A 20,663-nucleotide genomic window follows, 5' to 3' on the forward strand; every position below is an offset into this window, starting at 1 on the left:
TGGTTCTCTCTTTTAAAAAAGGTAGTTTGAAGGAGAAGTAGTTTATGGCTCCAGGATTCAATGAAAAACAGTACTGCTATCAGCATAGTTCCAATTAATATAAGCATTAGTAGCAGTAGTAACAGCAATCACCATCACTTACACTTCTGTTATGGAATACCTCGGTGCCAAGCAACGGTTATTTTTTATTGCCTGTTCCAGTGGGTACCATACAAGCATGCAGTGGTAGAGAGCCTTCACTCTCAAAATCCATGGCAGACAAAAGTCAAAAGGATTGGGCAATAGCCCCCCATGCAATCTCCCTGAAACATTCTCATTGGCAAAATATCATCATATTCAAAGCAATCTTCATTAAGAAAAATGGCAAAAATTAGTCCTGAAAGAAAAACTGACACATTCACATATATGCACAGAGTTTACAAAAAGTTTGCTCCTAAAATAGCACCATGGCAATAGCACCTGTGACTACTCAGAAAGGCATAAAAGACTATTACTATGGTCTTGAGGCTTCCAGAAGATACATGTCTGAACCCAGCAAGGGAATGGTAAAAAGTCTTTGCACGTACTTGAAGGAATTTTATATTTAAAAAAGTAATCAGAAGGAGTCAAAAGGAATCTCTCTACTTCAAAAGCAATCCATCAATATACTTTTAAAAAAACAAGGGGTAATGTTATATTATAGAATTATATTTTATTAATAGCACTGACTGATGGCGTGCAAACCGAAGGACGGATGCTAAGTAAGAATCAGAAGGTATTAGTCATTCAGATGACGCAGGATCTAGAGGGTCCGGAAAGTGCATTGGGTAGCTTACCATAGCAATGACTGCTGCTCCAGCTCCAGCGAGCGCCACAATGAACAAGTGGAAAGTCATGTTTAGCTGCAGAGGGGAACAAAGAAAGGGACTTGCATGGCGGTAATGGTAAACGGTGACTGATCAAACAGTCTGAACGGAGCAGAGCAAATAACTATCATCTTCCTCGTGCCACCCTTCCACAAAAATAGCGATTACTAATACTTTTCTGAAAGATTGAAGGCACTTCATGGTATAGTACATTACCCGTGTTGTAACAGTACTTACGTCAAGGATAAACCATCAGCAATCCTTAAAAAAATTCTATTAAAAATAATTACACATAATAATAAATAACGTAAAAATAATTATTTAAAACTAAGATAGCACAGCATTTTGCTTCTGCGGTTACAATACCATCTAACTAGATCAGCAAGTGGAAGTAGTGCTTTCTCCAGAAGCAGAGACAGCCTAAGAAAACCCTGTTCCCTCTGACAGCTGCAGCTTCCCATACTCACATATTAATTTATTGCCCTCCTAGTTTTGCTAGTAAACTTGTTCATAGTACTACAATATAAACCAGGTTACTGAAATAATCCAAGTTAACCATCCTTTTCTTTCTTACCGAACCCAAACCAAAGCCTTACAGTTGTTTTTCATTTTAGATCTAGTTTACATAGCAGCCCTTGACAGAGGGCTGACTGCACAGTAAGGCTTCCATTTTCTTAAAAGGTTTTGGTATAAAAGGTGGCAGATTGTGTAACTTCAGTCTAGGAGGATTTATTCACACAGGGCAAGACCCGAGGAAACAGATAGCAATACACCCACTGATTTCAGAGGGACGAAGATTTTAGTCTCTTTCTGTTTTAGTTAGACATCATTTTATTCCCCTCTGTTCATTTAAAAAGAAACCAAAAATTTCAGCTGCACTGAAATAGTTGCATTATGCCTAAGGCAAAAACAGAGAGAAAAATGTATTAGAAAGCAGTTTTCTTCGCATATTGTAAAAAAAAAAAAAAAAAAGGGGGGGTGGGGGAGGTCAAATCCATTTCAGAACGTAACTTTCCTGTCACAACAGTAATCATAATATCTTTAAACAGAGATTCCATATGCTGTCAATTGTATTGTGCAGTAGGTGCATTAGCCTTCAAAAACATCTCAGTAAAAATATACCTGGCTTAATGGAATCTTTAAAAAATTAAAATAAAGGTATACTTAAAAAATTAATGGCTGGAGAAAGTTCACTGACTAATTTTGATACCTGGTAGAAGAGTAAGGAAAGTGCTTGATGATTGTATTTTCCACCGGGATTTCATTCCCTCACTTTTATGGGTTAGAACATTAAAAGTAAGAAGAAAGCATACACATCAGCTACTTCCTATTGTAATGTATGTTATGGTTTTGCAAAAATATCATATTTGCTCACCTCATTAGATTCACACATCTTGATGAAACTTTCTGACATGGTGCAAATCTTCTTTTCCTCTCCAATAGTTACAATACCTGGATTAGAAAATATTCACAGTATTTAATATTCCAACTATGGAGTAGCTTACTTCATATGAATCAGGAAAGCTAAGAGATACAAATTCTTGGCCGTCACGCACAACTCTGCATTACAACGAAATCAGTGTCTCCTACTTCAGGTGTCACAAAACTGACATATTATCCATTTAGCAAAACCTGTAGTAGGAAATATGCAGGTAATAATTTCTTAGCCATTTTTAAAAACAGCTTCATTCTAGATTTTAATCAGCAGAGTATTCAAACAGAAAATAATTTGCCACCAGTCTATGCACTTACCATGTTGGTATATTCGTAAATATTCTTCATCCTCATGTTGAGGAATGTGCTGCGTACTGTATTCACATGTGTTGATCTAGCACAAAGCTTCTTTCAGAAGTTATGAAAAGTATTACCCAGAGTTATGCTTTGTTATAATAACAGTTTCTATCAACAAGAAGTACTGCTATTGACATTGGTGTATAGCTTGCTCTAGCAAATGATCAGATACTAAATAAAAGACTGTCTTAAGGAAAGCAGCTACAACTGGGTTACCATGACAAATGGTAAAGTATTCCTTCCTGTTGGGAATCAACATTTTTTAAAGTGGACTGGACTATTTAGGGGAAACAAACATACGCACAGAAAAAAATATTTCATATATTAGTACTTTATGTACATTTTAAATAAAATTAATAATAAAATAGGCATAAGTATTAGGAAAATAAAATCTCAAAGAGAGGAGAATGAAGACTCTTGATGAGATCTGTACAGATAATTGCTTTTTCAACTCACTTGCCACCCTAAAATAAATAAATAAATAAATAAAATATTTTTTTCCCCTGTTAAAAAAATGGTGTGAAATATTTTGTTTTAGGGGAAATGAAATGTTCAATATGAACCAAACTTTCATTCCACAGTTTTTTTTTTTTCAATATAGCAATTGCAAATATACAGTAATTTTATCTTATGCCAAGGAAACAAAAGAATTAAGACTCACGAAACTGCCCCAAAATGATACGAATGCCCAAAGCTCAGTGGGCTGAAGAATCACTGATGGCCTTAACATCTAGATTCAAAACAGTCTTCTGATAGAAAGGAATTGATTGTCATTGCCAACATATGAGTTCTCAGACCTTTTAAGATTCCAAACCCCCTTTTCTCCAAATTTTCCGTGCCTCACAAACACATATTTGTTTATATCTCCTATTTATTCTAAATTCCATGGTTCAGCTTGTAGCTCCCCTTTTCTCTCCATAACCCTCTTTGAGCATTAATATTTATATTGTCCTCAATACATATTGTTAAATGACAAATTGATGAATATTGTATTCAATAAGCACTAATATCTAGCTTCTGCAGGGATAGATGATAATCTAGAATTTCATATTTCCAAAACAGTGTCCTACCCACAAGATTAAAGTGTCATTCTGCAGATCAACGACTAATTAAGCATTTGATACGATTTCTAGCAGTTCCAAAAGAGGAGACTAAGCAGAAGCCCACAGCCACAGTTTCAGTACTCTGGGAAGATCGACAATTTTGCTTCAATTTTCTTAGGTCGGGAAATGCAGTATTACCTTTTTTGAAGTGCTTAAAAACTGTTTCAGAAGCACTGAAACAGTTCACTTTGGATATTTGTAAGTAAAGAAAAGTGACATTTTTTTGAAATCTTGCTTTTACTGGTCTTCATTCACATACCATACTGGCGAAGATCCAAGCAGAGATTAGCTCCATCCACTAAGGTGGCATTTCGGCAAATGGTCCACAGATTGAAATACATGTAAACAGGCAGAGAAGTGAAAGCTGTAACGCCAAGCCAGGCCAACATAAAGACGTATGTCAGCATAATAAACTGCAATAAAGGAAGGAAAAACAAAACCAGTAATAAGTCAAAAATTAACTGATATTCCATTATAAAAAAGGAACTACATATAAGCAACACAAAAGCATTTCTGATTGTTTTTGTCTTTTTTTGTTCTTATTTACATTAAGGTTTTGGTTTGATAATCAATTCAAGATCTAGCCAGAGGCACTAGCATGATGTTTCTGGAATAGCAAATAAGTTACGCTTCCAGAAATGCAAGATTACTCCCCATTTCTGTTACTCCTGGGCCTACGATTGATGGAAAGCACCACACCTGAAGTACAGAGCGATGCAAGCTTTGTGAAGCTTATCTCTCCCTCTCTGTCTCAATGCCATCACCACTACTCTATAGCTAAGAGAAGTGGTCACTATGGTTGTTTCTTCCACTATCAATCCTGACGCAAAAAAAAAAAAAAAAAGAATTAAATACCATATAGCTTCTTTGCTTGCTTTTGCTTCTAAAATCTGGTTCTTAATAAAAATGAATCATTACCCATGTCAAGCACAGAATCTCCCTGGCAAACCTATTTTGAATGAATGAGAAAATACATTTGTCAATTTTTCATATGCGGGACAAAAGAGATATTGGGGTCAAAACAAATACAAAAGAATTCATCATTCAGAAAAAAATGGAGAGTTTATCTCTGTTAATAAGAAATGCATTAAATTACATGCTTTGCAACATGTGTTCTCCAAAGGATATACCTTTTCCTTTTTACCTATGAGCCTCAAGAGTATAGCAATATGCTTACAGAAAGCATTGAACTGCACTTGTCTTCAGGGCTGGTACTTGTGCTGGCACACCCACCATCTATAAATAGGTAGGCAGGCTACATTACCACACTGCTGCTCATCTGAGACAACTAGCAGACACATTCATTAATAAAAAAATGCCTTTTCTTTATACGCTGTGGAAAGGATAAGAAAATGCTACATGGTTAAATACGGAAGATAAGTCAACCTCTAAATGCTGAATCAAAATAGCCCAAGATTTAATGCCTTCAGAAATGTTGATGCATCTAAGCACATGACTGCACCAAAAAATTTTCAGCATGCAACATTTTTGTAGACGCTTCTCAGCCCCTGTAAGAAATAAGAGGTGTTTCTGAAAGCTGCATAACCTGCTCCACAATCTGCTTAAAATTAAACCTTAAAGAGCAAGTAAGGGGAAAAAGGAAATCACTTTCCCGTTCCTATAAGATCTCTCAAATCAGGAGATAAAGGAAGGAACCTAATATAAATACAGATCTTAGTTATCCAAATCAAATAAGGTCAGATTCAAAAGGGTTGTAAATGCTAGTGAAAATTGTTAGAGGCAGGGCTTGTCTATAAGGAGTTCTTCAGGAAAATGAATCCAAAAAAGCAAAAGGTTTGAATTTTAGGTGAGGTAGCAATGTTACTTTGAAGACAGACATTCTCAATCAATATTAAAGAGAACTTAATCTGATTTACCTTAACTCACTTCTAAAGAATATTAAATAAAAGCTATTTTAATTCTGAAGAAGAGTATTTATATAGGGATTTAATGTAGCTTAATTAATCTACTTTAAAATTCAATTCAGATTAATTTTCCTGATTGGCCCTAGGTAAATGAGTCTTTCATCAGTATAAAGATGAGAAGAACAAGCAGGAGAAAAACCTGGAGAATTTATAGCAACAAAAATAATTATCACAAGGATGCAAGAAATTAAAAGATAAGGCAGAACAACAAAGAGAAATATGCAGTCTAACACCTGCAGTATCTTCTTTCTACCATCCTCTTCACTTACTATTCAACACTTCAGCTTAACCTGCCAATTTTGTAAGTTAAGAGTCATTTTAATTTGTCTTTTAACATCAAGGTTAGGTTTAAAGAGAAATTAATGCATCTAGTTTACACTTAAAGATTTTGGAAGATGACTTCATACAGATAAAGGTCAGTTTTCTTTCCAACTTCTCCCCCAAATGCACCTATTAAAAAAACACCTGATAAAATAGAGAAAATGATAGCTGAGTCAATAATAAATGTACAGTCTTGAATGCCACCGTAGATTTTTATATGTCAGTTGCTTTATGTAATGGAAGTTCTATTGCATCTATTGCACAGAAAATGATCAATACAATTAAATACTTTTTCCTACATTATCCTATTTTTTTTTATTATTGCTCCTTTACTGTCTTCTTTTGCCTCTCTCCATGTTATAGAAATAGTGCTAAAGCTGATGAGACAACATCTGGTTCAACCCCAGGCACTCGTTTACAAATAATTACTTGGAAAATTACTTGGAAATCTAAAGTCACTTAAGGGCTATGAATTCCCAACTAAAATGCTATGTCTGATCTTAATTTATTATCAAGCTAAAGAGCTGTACACAGTTTTCCTAAAGCAGGAGCTACAAATAAGAAAAAAGTTTTCCTGGGTGCTTATTCTCAGAACAGCTTTTAAATACACAGTTTACTTTTCTCTAAAAGTATTTTAAAGGTAAAACCAGCCTCCTAGATAATATTCTGAGAGTCTTACAAAAACAGTTATACCTGAGGTCTTATTTCTGAGCTTCCTTCTGGAACTTCAGAACTAAATAACATTTAATAAATTTCACAAATCACTCAGTGCGGTACATGTATAATAACTGAACACGCAGAACTAAATTTTTTATTTTAATTATATTACAGAATTGCACTGTTTTTCCAGTTAGGCTCCACATAGCTGCAGCAAACTTCCTATTCTGCGATTTAGTATTACTACCAAAAGAAGTAAAAAGCTCAGGTTTAATATGACCGCTATAACTTTGTTTAATATTTTTTGATTTTCTGATCTATAATAGGGAGGAAACTTCCTGTAGCCTGGAACAGGAAGAATACTTAGGAAGCTGTACTGAGATAATATGAAACACTGTTATAGCAAAGAGGAAAAAACAGAGCTCATTAGTCTCTAAAAAATCTGCCTGGGGCATACAATAAAAGCAGGAGAAAACTGTCAGATGATGGCTGCTGGGAGTCACAAGAGCTCCCTACTTATACTAAGGGAACTGTCTGCTCGTTTATGAGATGGATTCTCTTCTTAAAACATGAATCTATTTGGTTTAGTGTCTCAGAAAAAGGGAGTCAAATATTGATTCAAATTTAAAAACTTATGTTAGAAAAAGATTTGAAATAAGTTTTAAGTAAGAAGTTTATCTTTCCTATTTCTGTCACTTTTGACTAAAGTGACCAATGATACGCTCCAATTCATGTCACAGTACTCAGAAAACATAAAAAAGAAAGTAGAGAAATTTTCCATTTTTCATGCAGGATTATCTACAATGCAAAACTTAATGTTAAAACTATTGGTAGTTAAGAGCTAACTCTGGAAGCTACTATAGCTGGTATCAGTGGAGCAAACTATGTGATCTGGGTAATATACTTTCTGCTCTAGGTAGTCTAAAACAAAAGGTTATCCTTGCACAAAAAGTTTTTCACTTCTAAGCAAGAGGAGGTGTTAGTTTATAATATCTTGTTATAATGGAATGGAATTATGCATATTTTTTGTTTGAAGACCATGGGTGAAGACTGAAGTATTTTTTTAGATAATTTTCACTGCTGTGACAATCTTCCCTCTTTGCCCTAGAGGCTACTTGCCAGAAATGCTTAAGGAACCTGCTCACTGCAGGAATTAAATTCAGAACTCAATCTCCTCAGTGTCAAAGGGATCATTCTCCTTTGAAGCAGCATTCTGCTACGTGACATGCGAAAGAAATGGTATATGAAATAGAAGAACAGCATCTTGAGAAGGTATCACAGTTTGTTCTTTGGTACATTATGTATTGCATTGGTAGTAAAAATGACTTTCTCCGAGTAGTTTAATTTTCACCGAGAGAAGCCCAACCCCTAAATCCAGAACAAAATTATCTTTAACCTTTCATTCTGTTGTAGATTCATTCATCAGTTACAAAATTGGTAGCCGTGGTGTTGACCAGATACATAATTAGTGTGGAAAAATTACAAAATGACTTATTTTCAGAAAACTTAAACCAGGATTGAAGGTGACTAGACAACCTCACTTCTCTTCTCCTGGATCTTGTGAATGTCAGTAGATTTCTGCTTTTATGTCACTTCTCTCAGAATCGTTCTCCAAGTCTTTCTTCCCTGAAATAAGTCTAATAATTAAGCAGATCAGCTCTCACTTTTCCCCCAAAGAAAGCGTAAGTCGCGCAGTCTGTATCTTCACTGCTAACAGTAGCCCCTGAAAAAGAACTAATCTTGTCAGTTGTATTCTGCCTGCTTTGCAGAATTATGAGAAACTGTGGAAGTGACAGAGAAATTTGGCTAAAGAATCGTGAAGAGTCCACTAATCAATATTTGGTTCATATTTGGAAGGAATAACTAGAGAAGTTAATCAATGAAAACACAAAATCTTTAACCTGTGTAGCAATTAATTCTTTGGACCACCCAGCCTCTAGTAAAGCTTACAAGCTTTCAGTTGCCAGTATTGGCTTTCTTAAATCATATGTTATAAAAGTAAGCAAGTCATCAACCTTTCTAGAAAGAGTTTATTATAAAATCTGTTCCACAGATCAATGACAGGAGCTAGTGACTTCAGAGTGCTTTCTGAAATGGCATATATTCAACACAACAGGTAGTCATAACTGGGTGACATCCTGGTTCCACTGAAAACATTACCCAAAACCTCGATATTTTAATAAGATCAAGATTTCAGCTATTTCTTTCTTACTGAAGCGTGTGCATATTTGCCCCCATGAAAAGCTTATTCATTGATTTTTTAAACACTGTTCCCTAAAGAAATGTTTTATTATTACTCCAGTGACCCTAAGAACAGAAGAAGCAAAATCAAACCTAAAAGATGCTGCTAACAAAAACAAAAAGGAGGATATGTTTTAGGAGGATACTGATGCCTGCTACATAAAAATATTATAGAGAAACATAGCAACAAATTCAGAAATGATGGACTGCATCTTAATTTCAAAAACTCAGTTGTCTTGCAACTTGGTCTGTGTTCCAAACGATTCAGTATTTACATTTATACCTCCTCTCAACTTATAGTCGTATGCATATTTTATATAAACCCCCTGACATGAGCTCTAAACCCAAAGAGTTCTAAGAAGGTGGACACCTTGCTGTGTTTATATCTCATTTAGATTTATTCTATGACACACACACAAAATTTTCTTGTTTACCTCTAGCTCGACAACCTAGATCCTTCCAAAACTCTTTTGAGGCTCAGGAACTCTTTTTTACAGTTTTTACCACAGATCAAAACTTCATCTGTAGAAAGCTTCCTTATCTCTACGCTGCCAAAAGTCTGCTATGTTTTACTATGAAACCCTGCCAGTTCAGAACACAACTTAAACATTAGCCCAGAATTAGCCTGGTTGTAACTGAACTGGGAGAATTTTAATTCTGTGTTTTGGAAGGTTCAGAATTCATCTAACAGAAGTTTGCAGATCTGCACTTTTTAACAAGAACTTCTACATAAACATAAACAGTGCAGTCTGTTCCAAATGTGTTTTATAACAGCATCTTAAAGGTATAGTTTGTCATATGTAAATACTAGAGAGAGCAAGTGGAAAACTGGCTGAGTTCCCCTGGAAAGGATTTTAAAATTAAAGAAATGAAACAGCCTTCGTGGCATAATTAAAAATTTTGTATTCTTTAGAACAAGCAATACTATCCTTATTTATTTAAATTCAAATAAATCATATTTTCTAAAGTAGCCAACCGAGAAAGTAATTTACAAGTGAAAAAAATACAGTTATCTTTAACTTCATTAATATAACAGTGCTTAAGATGTTATAGACTATCCTTTGCCATCCTAGCCAACATCTCTTGGCGCTGATAGGCCTTCTGACTTCTTACATGCAATGTAAAACCCAAATATGTTTAAGAAGGACTGGTAAGCGGTTCATAACTAAATGGCCTCCTCTAGTATTCTCAGATCTGTACTAGCATCTCTTGCATTCATGCCTCAGGCCTCATTCCTGAACAGAAGTAGGAAATGAAACAAATACTTCAGCTTATCTAGTTAAACACATAGTGCTTCTGGATGAAAGAGAACTGGTGTTCTAATATAGTACTAAATGCTCTATAAATCGCAGTAAATATACACTTACAAGGTCTTTTCTGCTTGGTCTAAAATACTACTCTCATTCCTAACACTCACTTGACAGTCATTTATTATTGCCTGTACAAAACATGTTCATCCTCTCCCTCTCTGCCATATCATATTCGTAGGCACAGCTCCAAGATTCTTGCTGAAGCACAGCTACATTTCAAGCTATGTCATTACAGTAATGTGGTTGATTCTTCTTGGCTTGCATTCAAGTCAACTGCTTAAAAAGCAAAAAAATGCCAATGCCAATATTAGTCTGAATTTCTCTTAATAATCAGATAGACTACAGCAGCCAAAATAACTTGTCACATTAGCAAGCATATAGATGAATTGCAATTATGCAAATGTGAGATGTCCTAGACCGTTAAAAGATTGTTCAAATCTGTTGCAAGAAAATTATTAAATCCCTGGAATTTTAATTTTTGAAGCAACATCATTCTATGGAACTGTTTTTAACAGTTATTTCCTATGGACACTGTAGACTGATGAAAAGCTGCTTTCGGAAAAAATAAAAGCAATTCTCACTATTACTTCCATTTTTCAGTTGCATATATATTTTTACAATATTTCATCTAAATGCATATTTCAAGGTTGAAGTATTCTACACATGGTGTCTACTCCATTGCAACTGTCTAGCTGCCTATGAAAAGCTTTCTGACTTTCTGATTTACTGTGACTTAATTGATTTACTGGTAGTGGTGGGGGGAAATACATTTCTGCAGCTCTATCAGAAAAATGAAAAAAGATTATCTAACAAATTGATTCATTTTTGAAACTTTGCTTTGCAGATAAACCCACTAACTATAGAACATGCTCAGTTTGCAGAAGATGGCTTTGCATTGATACAGGACTGGGTTTTCTTTGAAGATTTTTCAGTTTATCTTTTTAGCACTTCCTTGTAAACCAATTCTTTTTTTTTTCCTGAATATTCTTTTGCATGTTGATAATTTTGTAGTATCAAGCTGCTCAAAATTGTTAGCATTAGGCATTTTATGTGCCCTTCAGGCACAACTATTATTTTGGTAGTCCAATAGGCTTCTGAAATCCTACAGAGCATTGGATCCTGTCTGCTTTTTAGTAGCAGCAGAATTTCCTGTCTAAGTTTTCAATCTTCCATATAGGATTTTTTTTCTAGCACACTGATATTTTCAGAAAGCCTCCTTTGCATTGTTAGTTTGACATTTTGAATTTTCCTCAAAGTTTCTACACTCACATTTTTACATTCTCACAGTTTTTCCTTCTCCTCTCATTCTTTCTTTTCAGTGGTGTTTGTAACACACTAGTGTATTCTCTTGGAAGGTAGCTGAGATACCAGTTTTATATTCTTTAAATTATGATATTAACAAATAATCTGGTTTTAATATTGAAAAATGTAGTAGATATCGTCATTAAATACTGCTGTTTCACAGGTTCTTCAGACTGTGTTCATACAACGTCATGATTACTCCATCACAACCCTCTCCCTGCCAAAGTAGGCATGCCCTTGCAGTACATTTTCCACATATTTTAGTTCCAAAATGTGATGCTGATACCCTGTTTATAAGAAGCTCTTTCCACAGTCTAATGGTTTTCATTAATGGTAAGTTTTCTATACACAGAAAAGATAACAGTCTGGGGGAGGACTGCTCTATACAGATAGTTGACACCTTTTCTTTTGCCAAGACTGAGGTTATTGTGCAGGATGTTAGCAAGGCTTATACTTGGGAACAAGATAGTGAAGCTCTAAGTAGAAAGCAGAAATACTGTAAATTCTTATAATTCCTCTAAACGGAGGTGTCACTCCAAGTAAGTGTTTGGCTGTCAAAAATAATATCATGTGATGCTGACTTGCTCTTAGTGGGGCTTCAGAAGCCTATGATATTCCAGAAAATTAAGGGTATGGATCTCTCTCTTTCTTGTTTCCTGTCTTGCTAAGCAGTGAAAGCTAATAATGTGGCTTTTAAGTGATCAGTCAGTGGATTCTAAAAATGCGAACTTTCACACTTCTCACAGGCGTTACCTTCCTGAGACTGCAGAAATATTACAGGATCTTTGCATCATTGCTCACACCAGCAAGATTTTCTTCACAATCACAGTGTGAACACTCATTATTTCATGTTCATAAATGCTCAAGCTCCTCAGCTGAAAGAAGTATTGACAAAAATACCCTGTCTTGCTGACTAAGTCTAACCAGCTTCACTTGAATGTTAATGATCATGTGCCAGTAAAAGGATACAAGCAGGGAGAGGGTAAACTTAGTCCATAAAACATTACAAGTTGCCCTCTTTCTAGGGCAAGCACTGTCGCAGAAAACAGTTACCAGTTATTACCAAGGAAATACAGTGGTAACTACAAATTCATCAGGCATCAACAGGAGAACACAGTTCATACGAAGGATAGACAAGTTAATTGGAACAAGCAAATTGTATATGGCTTCTGCAGATTTTGGAGATATTAACTATAAGCGGGAGAACTAAGAAACGAACAGGCTAGAATTAAAGGGGAGCGAACAAAAGACATGACGTTTATCATAAAAGCATGATTTATGATAATGGCACTGACATTTGTGGGTTTAAAGCACTATAAAACAGAGTAAAATGTCTAGATGTAATAAAAATGCATAAGGCAGCCACGTCAGGGAAAAACTGTGATCATCTGATGAAGTATTCGTTGTTAACATAACAGTTAATATTGAGGAAGACTGTATCAAGCTGCGAAAAATAAAGCTATCAGCTTGACTTGTTTATGATGACTGATAACAGGAAGGTAAAGAACATAAAGAAAGTGTAATGGCTCTCAGTCAAGCACTTGGGAAACATATGGCAGCACATCTTGCTCAAAAAATTACTTATTGACTGAGCTTACATGCAAAAGAAAAATGTTATCCTTGGTGCAAAAGATGCACTCATAACACAACTTGACGCAAAAAGCTCTTGTCCAGTTTATTGCCAACAATAAAAATTCTGTCAGTGAACATCAACCACAAAAGAATCTGAGGAGCAGCTGGAAAGGCATATTACAATGTCTGGCACGCTCCCCTATTAAAGGAAACAACTCACACTGCAGCCAACAAAAGGGCTGTGTATAAAACACATCCTAAGATCTGTGAGAAGAGCGATGATCAGATAAAAGAATGATTTTATAACTATAATATTACCGAGTGGGAAAAGTTGAAAGTATAAGATAGAGAAAAACAAAATTATCTAGGTACATTACTGAAATCAGACAAACTGAAACTACAGTCACCATCCAGAAATATGTAACAATAAAATATTTTTGGGGCTCACTGCGAGAGATTTCTACAAAGTATAGCAAGTACAAAAATTGAAAGTAATAACTGGCATTCTACTGTCTTTTTGAGAAACTATATGTGTATTAACAATGTAGTTGGAAAAGTAATGGGATAAAGATGAAAGTTCATTAATAACTACCCAGCTGAGTCCTGAAATATTGCAAAGACTTGTCCTTCCTATTTCAAGAATAAGTACATAAGATTACACGGAGCCCAGGCCTTTATAGAAATCCCAACACTAGTCTAGTATCCAGAGCTAAAATGACTTCCAGAAAAATATAAAACCATTAATATGTTTTATTTTATTTTATTTTATTTTATTTTCCTTACTAACTGCAGCAATATTTAAACAGCAAATGTTATTCACCTAAACTCCAAGTAGGGCAGCCAGGCAGGATATATCCTAACTAAATTTAGGCAATTGACTGAAGTGCTTAATTTAAATGACTTAACGGCTATTCTCTTTACTGCAAATAGGCCACTTACTTGCAGAAAAATTCAGCACATCTGAGAAAGTCTCCCTAACCTTCTCTCTCTCTGTTGGCTACTGAAGTACTGTAGGCACATAACTTGGTGACCCTAGTGAAGTACCTAGTAAGGTGTATCCACATCTGTGTCATAGTACATTCTACCTGAATTTAATATCTCTACTGGTGTCTGGTTCATTTGTGATGAAAATTCATGATTCTGATTTTGAATTACACAGTTTAAAAGCTCAAACTACCATATGAATTTCCCTTTCCCCTCATCCAATGCCAGTGCCTGAGACTATTTAAGGCATCCCCTGCTTAGCATGTATGGGGACATGAAAACATGTCATCTCTCTCTGTCTGTTAGCTCAGCACTTTGTTACCAGAATATCGAGATATGGGATCTCATTTTCAGAAATGAGATCTCTATTTCCAGCATTCAAAAATGAGGCATCTGTTCTGGGTGGGAAAGCCAGCTGAGCCCGCACTGAACTCTGTTCCTTCTGCTACAAGTAGAACCAAATGTAATCTTAAATTAAAACTTAATTCAGAAATGTTTCCACAGATTTAAGTATCTAACTAAAGTCTATCTAGAGAGGAAAGGTTTTGTTTCAATGCTCTGTTTCCTTTTCTTAACGCACAGATAAAGTTAAGATCAAAGTATATTTCTCAGCAAGTGGCAGTGATGATTTTATCACTGTATCACATTGAAGTATTTTCCCTTAAAAAAAAAAAAAGAGGATTAAGATTATTTCAGAAGAGAATTACAGGAAAAAATGAAAAAAGCATGATTCTGGATCAGTACTCTTTTTTTAAAGCAAAAATAAAGCTAAAAGAATCATGAATATACTTAGAAAACTAAAAAGAGAACCACAATTACAGAACAATTTTGCCTAAAATAGATCATCAGTGGGCAATTAAATTCCAGTAGAGTAAGCCAGATCTTTTTGAGACATCCAAGATGGATTACATGCAGCAGATAGTATGCCAATAGGATAAGCACCCATTTAAAACTCCAGGGAAAATAATTTCAGCACCTACAATGAAAAAAACTGGAAAAGATACGGAAAAATGTTAAACCAATATATCCTCTTAGAATGAAAGCTCAGCTTGACCATCTGGTATCACGAGATTGCTTACTGGGTGTGCAGAAATAAAAGGCAAGATCTTACTAACAGCTAAATGATTCTTGAACAATCACAGAATCACAGAATGGTTGAGGTTGGAAGGGACCTCTGGAGATCATCTAGTCCAACTGCCCTGCTCAGGCAGGGTCCTCTAGAGCATATCTCCCAGGATCACATCCAGACGGGTCTTGAATCATCCCATATATTGATAATTCACTTTTTCTTAGGAAAATAAAATCATGAATAAAGATATATCTTTCTAAGACTGCTAAATACTAATAATTTTTCCCTGTTTAAATTGAAATTAAGGGCAACCCAAGATTGTGTTCAAAACAGAGGTATACATCATTAAGATTTAATTCTATTAAAAGGCAAGCTGTGCAGAAATAGAATTGTTCAGTAATGTGTAATGAATGAGGTCTAAGGGAAGTAAGTCTGTCTTTACATTAGGTCACTTTGAATAGTAAATGGCCAGTAGTTACCTCATAAATACCTAGCAGTAGCAGTATAAAATACTGAACATAAACTATTCAAAAGCATGCAGCAAACTTCTACAACCACCCCTACTCTTAAGTGAAACCTGCACAGGCTGTGAAGAAACACTCTTCTCATAAATGGCACAGCTGGAAACAACATAATGCATCTAAAAGACACAGCAGATAAAATCAGCCCAGCCCAGAAGATTAAGTATCCTTCTGTAGAGCCTTAACATGTGCCTTTTAAAAGCTAAAAGATATAAAGAGGTAAGTACCACCGCCAGGACGAAATCTTTACCTAATGTTTTCTGATGAGGAAAAAAATGAACTGCTTTCCCATTTCATAACATAAAATTTTCATAACAGTAAAAATTTTAAAGGGCAAAAAAAGCCTCACTTGTGTTTCTTTGTTCATTTTTATTAACTTTGTAAACAGACATTCTAAGAGAAGGCAGAAATTAGGCTTTCCATGATCAAGGTAGCTGAATACAAATAGGATGGTTATTAAATTGCAAATATACAAACAGTATCACAGCTGGTTTCAGGCCTGTTTCCCATTTTTTACTAATCATATTGTACCACAATTATATATAACTAGTTCTTCAATTCTCTAAAAGCGTATTCAGGCATTGAAAAACAAATAGTAAAAACATAGCCATCCTCATCTGAATGTGACTAGCATTGCTATACTGCTTTAGTTTTACTTCTCTTCACAGTAAATTTCTTCTGAAAGTGTTGTCAGTGAGACTCTTCACTAGCACTGTCACAGGCCCTCTCTAAGACCTAACAAGGTGCCTTCCACGACAGCACTGGCATAACTTAAATGTTAAGCCTCTGATTGCTCCTACAGGCTGATTAATCATCTATACAGTCATTGGAAAGGTTAGGTTAGTTAGCTCTTTTTGCACTATCTCAAAGGAAAAAAAAAAAACTTCCCTTTTGCCCATGTACGGAGATGCACAGCTTGAAAGTAAAAAGGAATGAAAGCCACAGGGAGGGAAGGAGGTCCAAAAAGGGATATGAAAAGTTTCTTTAGATGCTGGGTTTCAGTAAAAAAAGTTCACTTTTCAAAGAATATTTGTTACTTTTCCAACTTCCAGTGAGAAATCTAGCTTTTCTATATAAAGCTAACATGAGCTGTTCCTTCTTGACATTTTCTGTTCAATTGTTTTCCTTCATTTTCCTACTAGGTTTAATGACAGACTGATATATACAAGAAGACTATTAATGACAAATAATAGATGACAATAATAAAGCAGAAATATCTTTTTCATTTTCAGATCTCAATATGCTAAACTGCTATTTAGAAAGTCATATTTGTTCATGATTTCAGCAAATTTGATGCGGAATAATAGACAAAACTAGATTTTTACTAAGGTTTTTTTTTGATGTAGAGCCATTTTTGTGATTTTAATTCTTCAAAAAGACAAATATCCTGTGTACATATTTCTGTCGGAATTAAGTTACTGGAAAGAAGCCAACTGTTTAAGGTCTTTGAGGGCTTAGATTTTAATTTCATTTACAAAATGACTACACCAAAGTTTTATACAAGGAAGCTTGCTTGCAGCATGTGGGATGTGCCAGTCCTCTTCCACATCATTATCTCAGTTTGGCAACTGCACGTTACAGAATTTCTTACATCACATTTACATAGCAGTAGAACCATCTGGGCTAGACACACAAGGGTACCGATTACATCTGAGCTACATCTCTAGTCATCTGTTCGTTGCTCTTAGAACTTATCTCTTCATACTATTGCATGATGTAAAGAACTGAATAAAATATAAATGCATTGGGGTTGAACTGAAATGTCTTCTAATTCCAACTGTGTTTTTCAAATATAGAATGCTACTTTCCTCTTAAGAATTCTAAATACAAGATAATCAAAGGAACCCTGTACAAGAAGGGTATCGCAAGTTTTAATTGACAAAATGCTATATATTGTCTTACTCTCAAATTTCTAGTGGCTAGAAACAAAAACTTATTCTTGTGGCTTATTCGTGTTTCGGTCATAAAGAGTAAATGGCCTTAATCTTAACTGTACAATGTTTATATGAATAGTAGGTTTCTTAAAGTAAAACACAAACATGAATTACTGATTAGGCAAGTAACATGCTGAAGGAATTCATTTTATGAATCATTAATCATGACACTGATATTAACCATAGGATAGGTACTTAACTATTCATTTCTTCTAGGTGCAGACTACAGAATTACAGGTCTTATTACAAAGGCACCAAAACTGTGGGCGGATGAAGCATTGCTCATTGTACTGAGGACAGACGTTTATGGAAACTGCTAAGAGAAATAATGTTCTGAAAAGTTTCCTATTCTATCCAGAATTTGAATGAACTCAGTAGGTTCTAAGTGTATACAGATTTGAGATTACTTTTCAAAAGATGAAAGAAGGTAGTGTTGGCATAAATATGCAATAATTTTTCTTCATTTAAAATGTTTGAAACCTTTGTTTGTTTATTTATTTAAATGCTTTAAAACAATTCTCAGTCAAAAAGCCAGTATCCTACAATGCCATTCAACAGGAAAAAAAGAAAAAAAATGAGAAAGTAGCATTACTGTGGAGCACGTTACACTGCTGTAGGCATGGCATATATGTTACATTCCTCAGTTCCCAATGTGTAATTATCTGTGTTCAGTTTAACCTTAAATATCAAGATTTCCCAAAGACAAGTTTTGATAGCTTTTAGTGCCACTAAAGGTGTTCACGTTGCCTATATTTGTTCCTAGCCCATAATCTAGTTAATAAATACTGACGTTTGTGGGAGGGTGCAGTAAAAAGCCCTCCTCTGGTTAATATTTAATATTTTAGTTACTGTCAGTATAGTCTAAGACTTAGTATACCTTGATACCCAGAGTTAGTTTGATATGCTTGGTAATTTATTTTTCATTAGAAAATACAACTTCGTGATATTGATGGCATTTCCAGAAACATCCAGCTCCAACAGGTACTAAGCGACAAGGCCACTCACCTAAGATGTAGGAAAATCAAACTCCAAAAAATTTGATTATCTACCTGATACTGAACAGACCCACTCAGAAATCTTCCAGGTCCAAATAGTCAACACTATCAGTATGAGAAACCTGTATTTAAGTTCCAGTACAATTCAACAACTTTTTGAATCTCGGTTTTCTAAAGTCATAAGTGAATGGTGTCTCCACACCAGAGACAATGTAGGAATAAATAATGGTCTGTTTCTCATTTGAAAACAAAGCCAACCCTGATGACAGCTCTCAGCTTCTCCCAAAGGGGAATGAGCAAGATTTTTTAAATAACAGTAAAAAATATTAGCAAGAAAAAAAGTTTCTCACGTAGCATAGCTGCATTGCACACTTTTGGCGCTGTCGCAAAGAGGTTACGCTACTGGGAGAATAAGCTTTCCATTCAGCTAGTGAAATGAATTTCTTCAAGAATAGTTACTTAATGATTAAGCAACATAGAGACCATTTCAAATACTCTACGTTCTCCTTTGCTAGGATTTTTAACCACAGTGAACTATCAGAAATATTAAAGAAACAAAAACAAAAACAAACATTGTAGCTTACCGCAAATATACAAAATATATTAAAATTGTCTTAAGTGTGAAGGCTGCCTTATCCACTTACCCAGGCACTGACACATCTGCCGCAAGTGGTGATTTTGAAATCCCCATAGAGATCCTTGATGGCACCAGTTGTAAAGAATCCCTCCACCATCAGCAAAATGCCATATACAAAGAATGCAGCTGCTACACCATATATCACATACTTGAAGATGTCAATCCTGTATAAGAACAGCAAAAGTTATTTGTCTGCATAACTGTTTAAATCTTCCTCTGAAAAATGAGACCCTCTCTCTAAGCATCAAAGTTTCTACTCCGGAGTCAGCTTAAGTGCTGATGGGCTATAATAATAACTCCAGCTGAGGACAGGAGTGAACTTTGGAATAAAACACCATTAATATAAAAAACATTGAGCCATTTAATTTAATAAAATGTTAAAATGAATCCGTATAGGCAAGATAGAATAATTTATCTGAATAATTTGAAAGTGAGTTAATTATCTTTCTTTTTTCATCCAGATAAAGTAGCAAAGAAAAAAAGAAAAAAAAAAGGAAGAAGAACCTGGCACATTCCCTGAGTAACACATTGTACCCAGCACATAGGTGTCACTTCACTACAGAAAAGATACTCTGTCACAATCGTCAATAAATCTTTCCACTCACGCAGGTAGTTCTTAAACTGCAATCCCAATCTCTGCTATCCTCTCCTCATTACTATTTTTCCACTTATTCCGCAACGGACAAAGTGTCTAACACAGAATAATAAAGGCATTGTTAAGAGATCCTTAACTTCAAGCCAGGAGTAGGTATTGCTCAAACTATAGCAATCAGGTCAGATCATCAGGTGTTGCTCTACGGCAGGGCTTTAGGACCATCATTTCATGGACCCAGAGCAGAGGAAATGGAAGGCTTATGGGTTGCACAGGCAGTTTCTGGGGTCGTCCCATGGCCTAGCAGTGTCCAGCAGCTCCACCATGGCGCCAGGAGGCTCTGCCTCCTCCTAAGTGATCCCTCACACCCAGGAGCTGTGATAAGATGCTAGGATGAGCAAGATGAATATTTATATGCACCAAACAACTACCCATACTGGAAGTTTCCTTCGAGATAAGGATTAACACCTCTATTTCTGTTAAAAAAAATATTTAATAATATGGTTTGTTTAGGATCATACTTTTAAATTACACCCTAGAGACATCTGTCAGTATATGTTTTACAATAAGAAGTCTCAAAAGCTCATTAAAATATTTTTGAATTTGGATAGTTTTCAAGAAATTTCAAACTCAGATTCAACTGCACAGTTAATATTTCAGATATGTTAGTGCCACTACAGCTTTGCTGAACGTACCTTAAGCTTGCTTTGAACAGTGTCACAAAAACACAATTAAATTTATGACCTGATAGGGAGAAAACAAGAATAAGAAATGAAATCTGTTGGCATCTATTATAATATTCTTCATAAGGTGTAACTGAAAGGTTCTGGAAAGGAGACAGGATAGGATTTTTCCTAACTCATT

General features: G+C 35.2%; 1 protein-coding gene across 2 annotated transcripts in view; it reads right to left on the reverse strand.

Annotated features, from left to right (window-relative positions):
• Nucleotides 1-20,663, reverse strand: part of GPM6A (glycoprotein M6A) — a 128,823-nt gene that overhangs the window by 8,986 nt on the left and 99,174 nt on the right. For both annotated transcript variants that reach the window (XM_009676614.2, XM_009676615.2), the window contains exons 3-6: nucleotides 19,215-19,371; nucleotides 3,999-4,152; nucleotides 2,221-2,297; nucleotides 816-881 (exon numbers count right to left, since the gene is read on the reverse strand). In XM_009676614.2, coding sequence (XP_009674909.1) covers nucleotides 816-881; nucleotides 2,221-2,297; nucleotides 3,999-4,152; nucleotides 19,215-19,371 — 454 coding nt within the window. The remainder of the gene's footprint in view (nucleotides 1-815; nucleotides 882-2,220; nucleotides 2,298-3,998; nucleotides 4,153-19,214; nucleotides 19,372-20,663) is intronic.

Source organism: Struthio camelus, chromosome 4 (genome assembly GCF_040807025.1).
Source record: "Struthio camelus isolate bStrCam1 chromosome 4, bStrCam1.hap1, whole genome shotgun sequence".
Classification (NCBI taxonomy): Eukaryota; Metazoa; Chordata; class Aves; order Struthioniformes; family Struthionidae; genus Struthio; species Struthio camelus.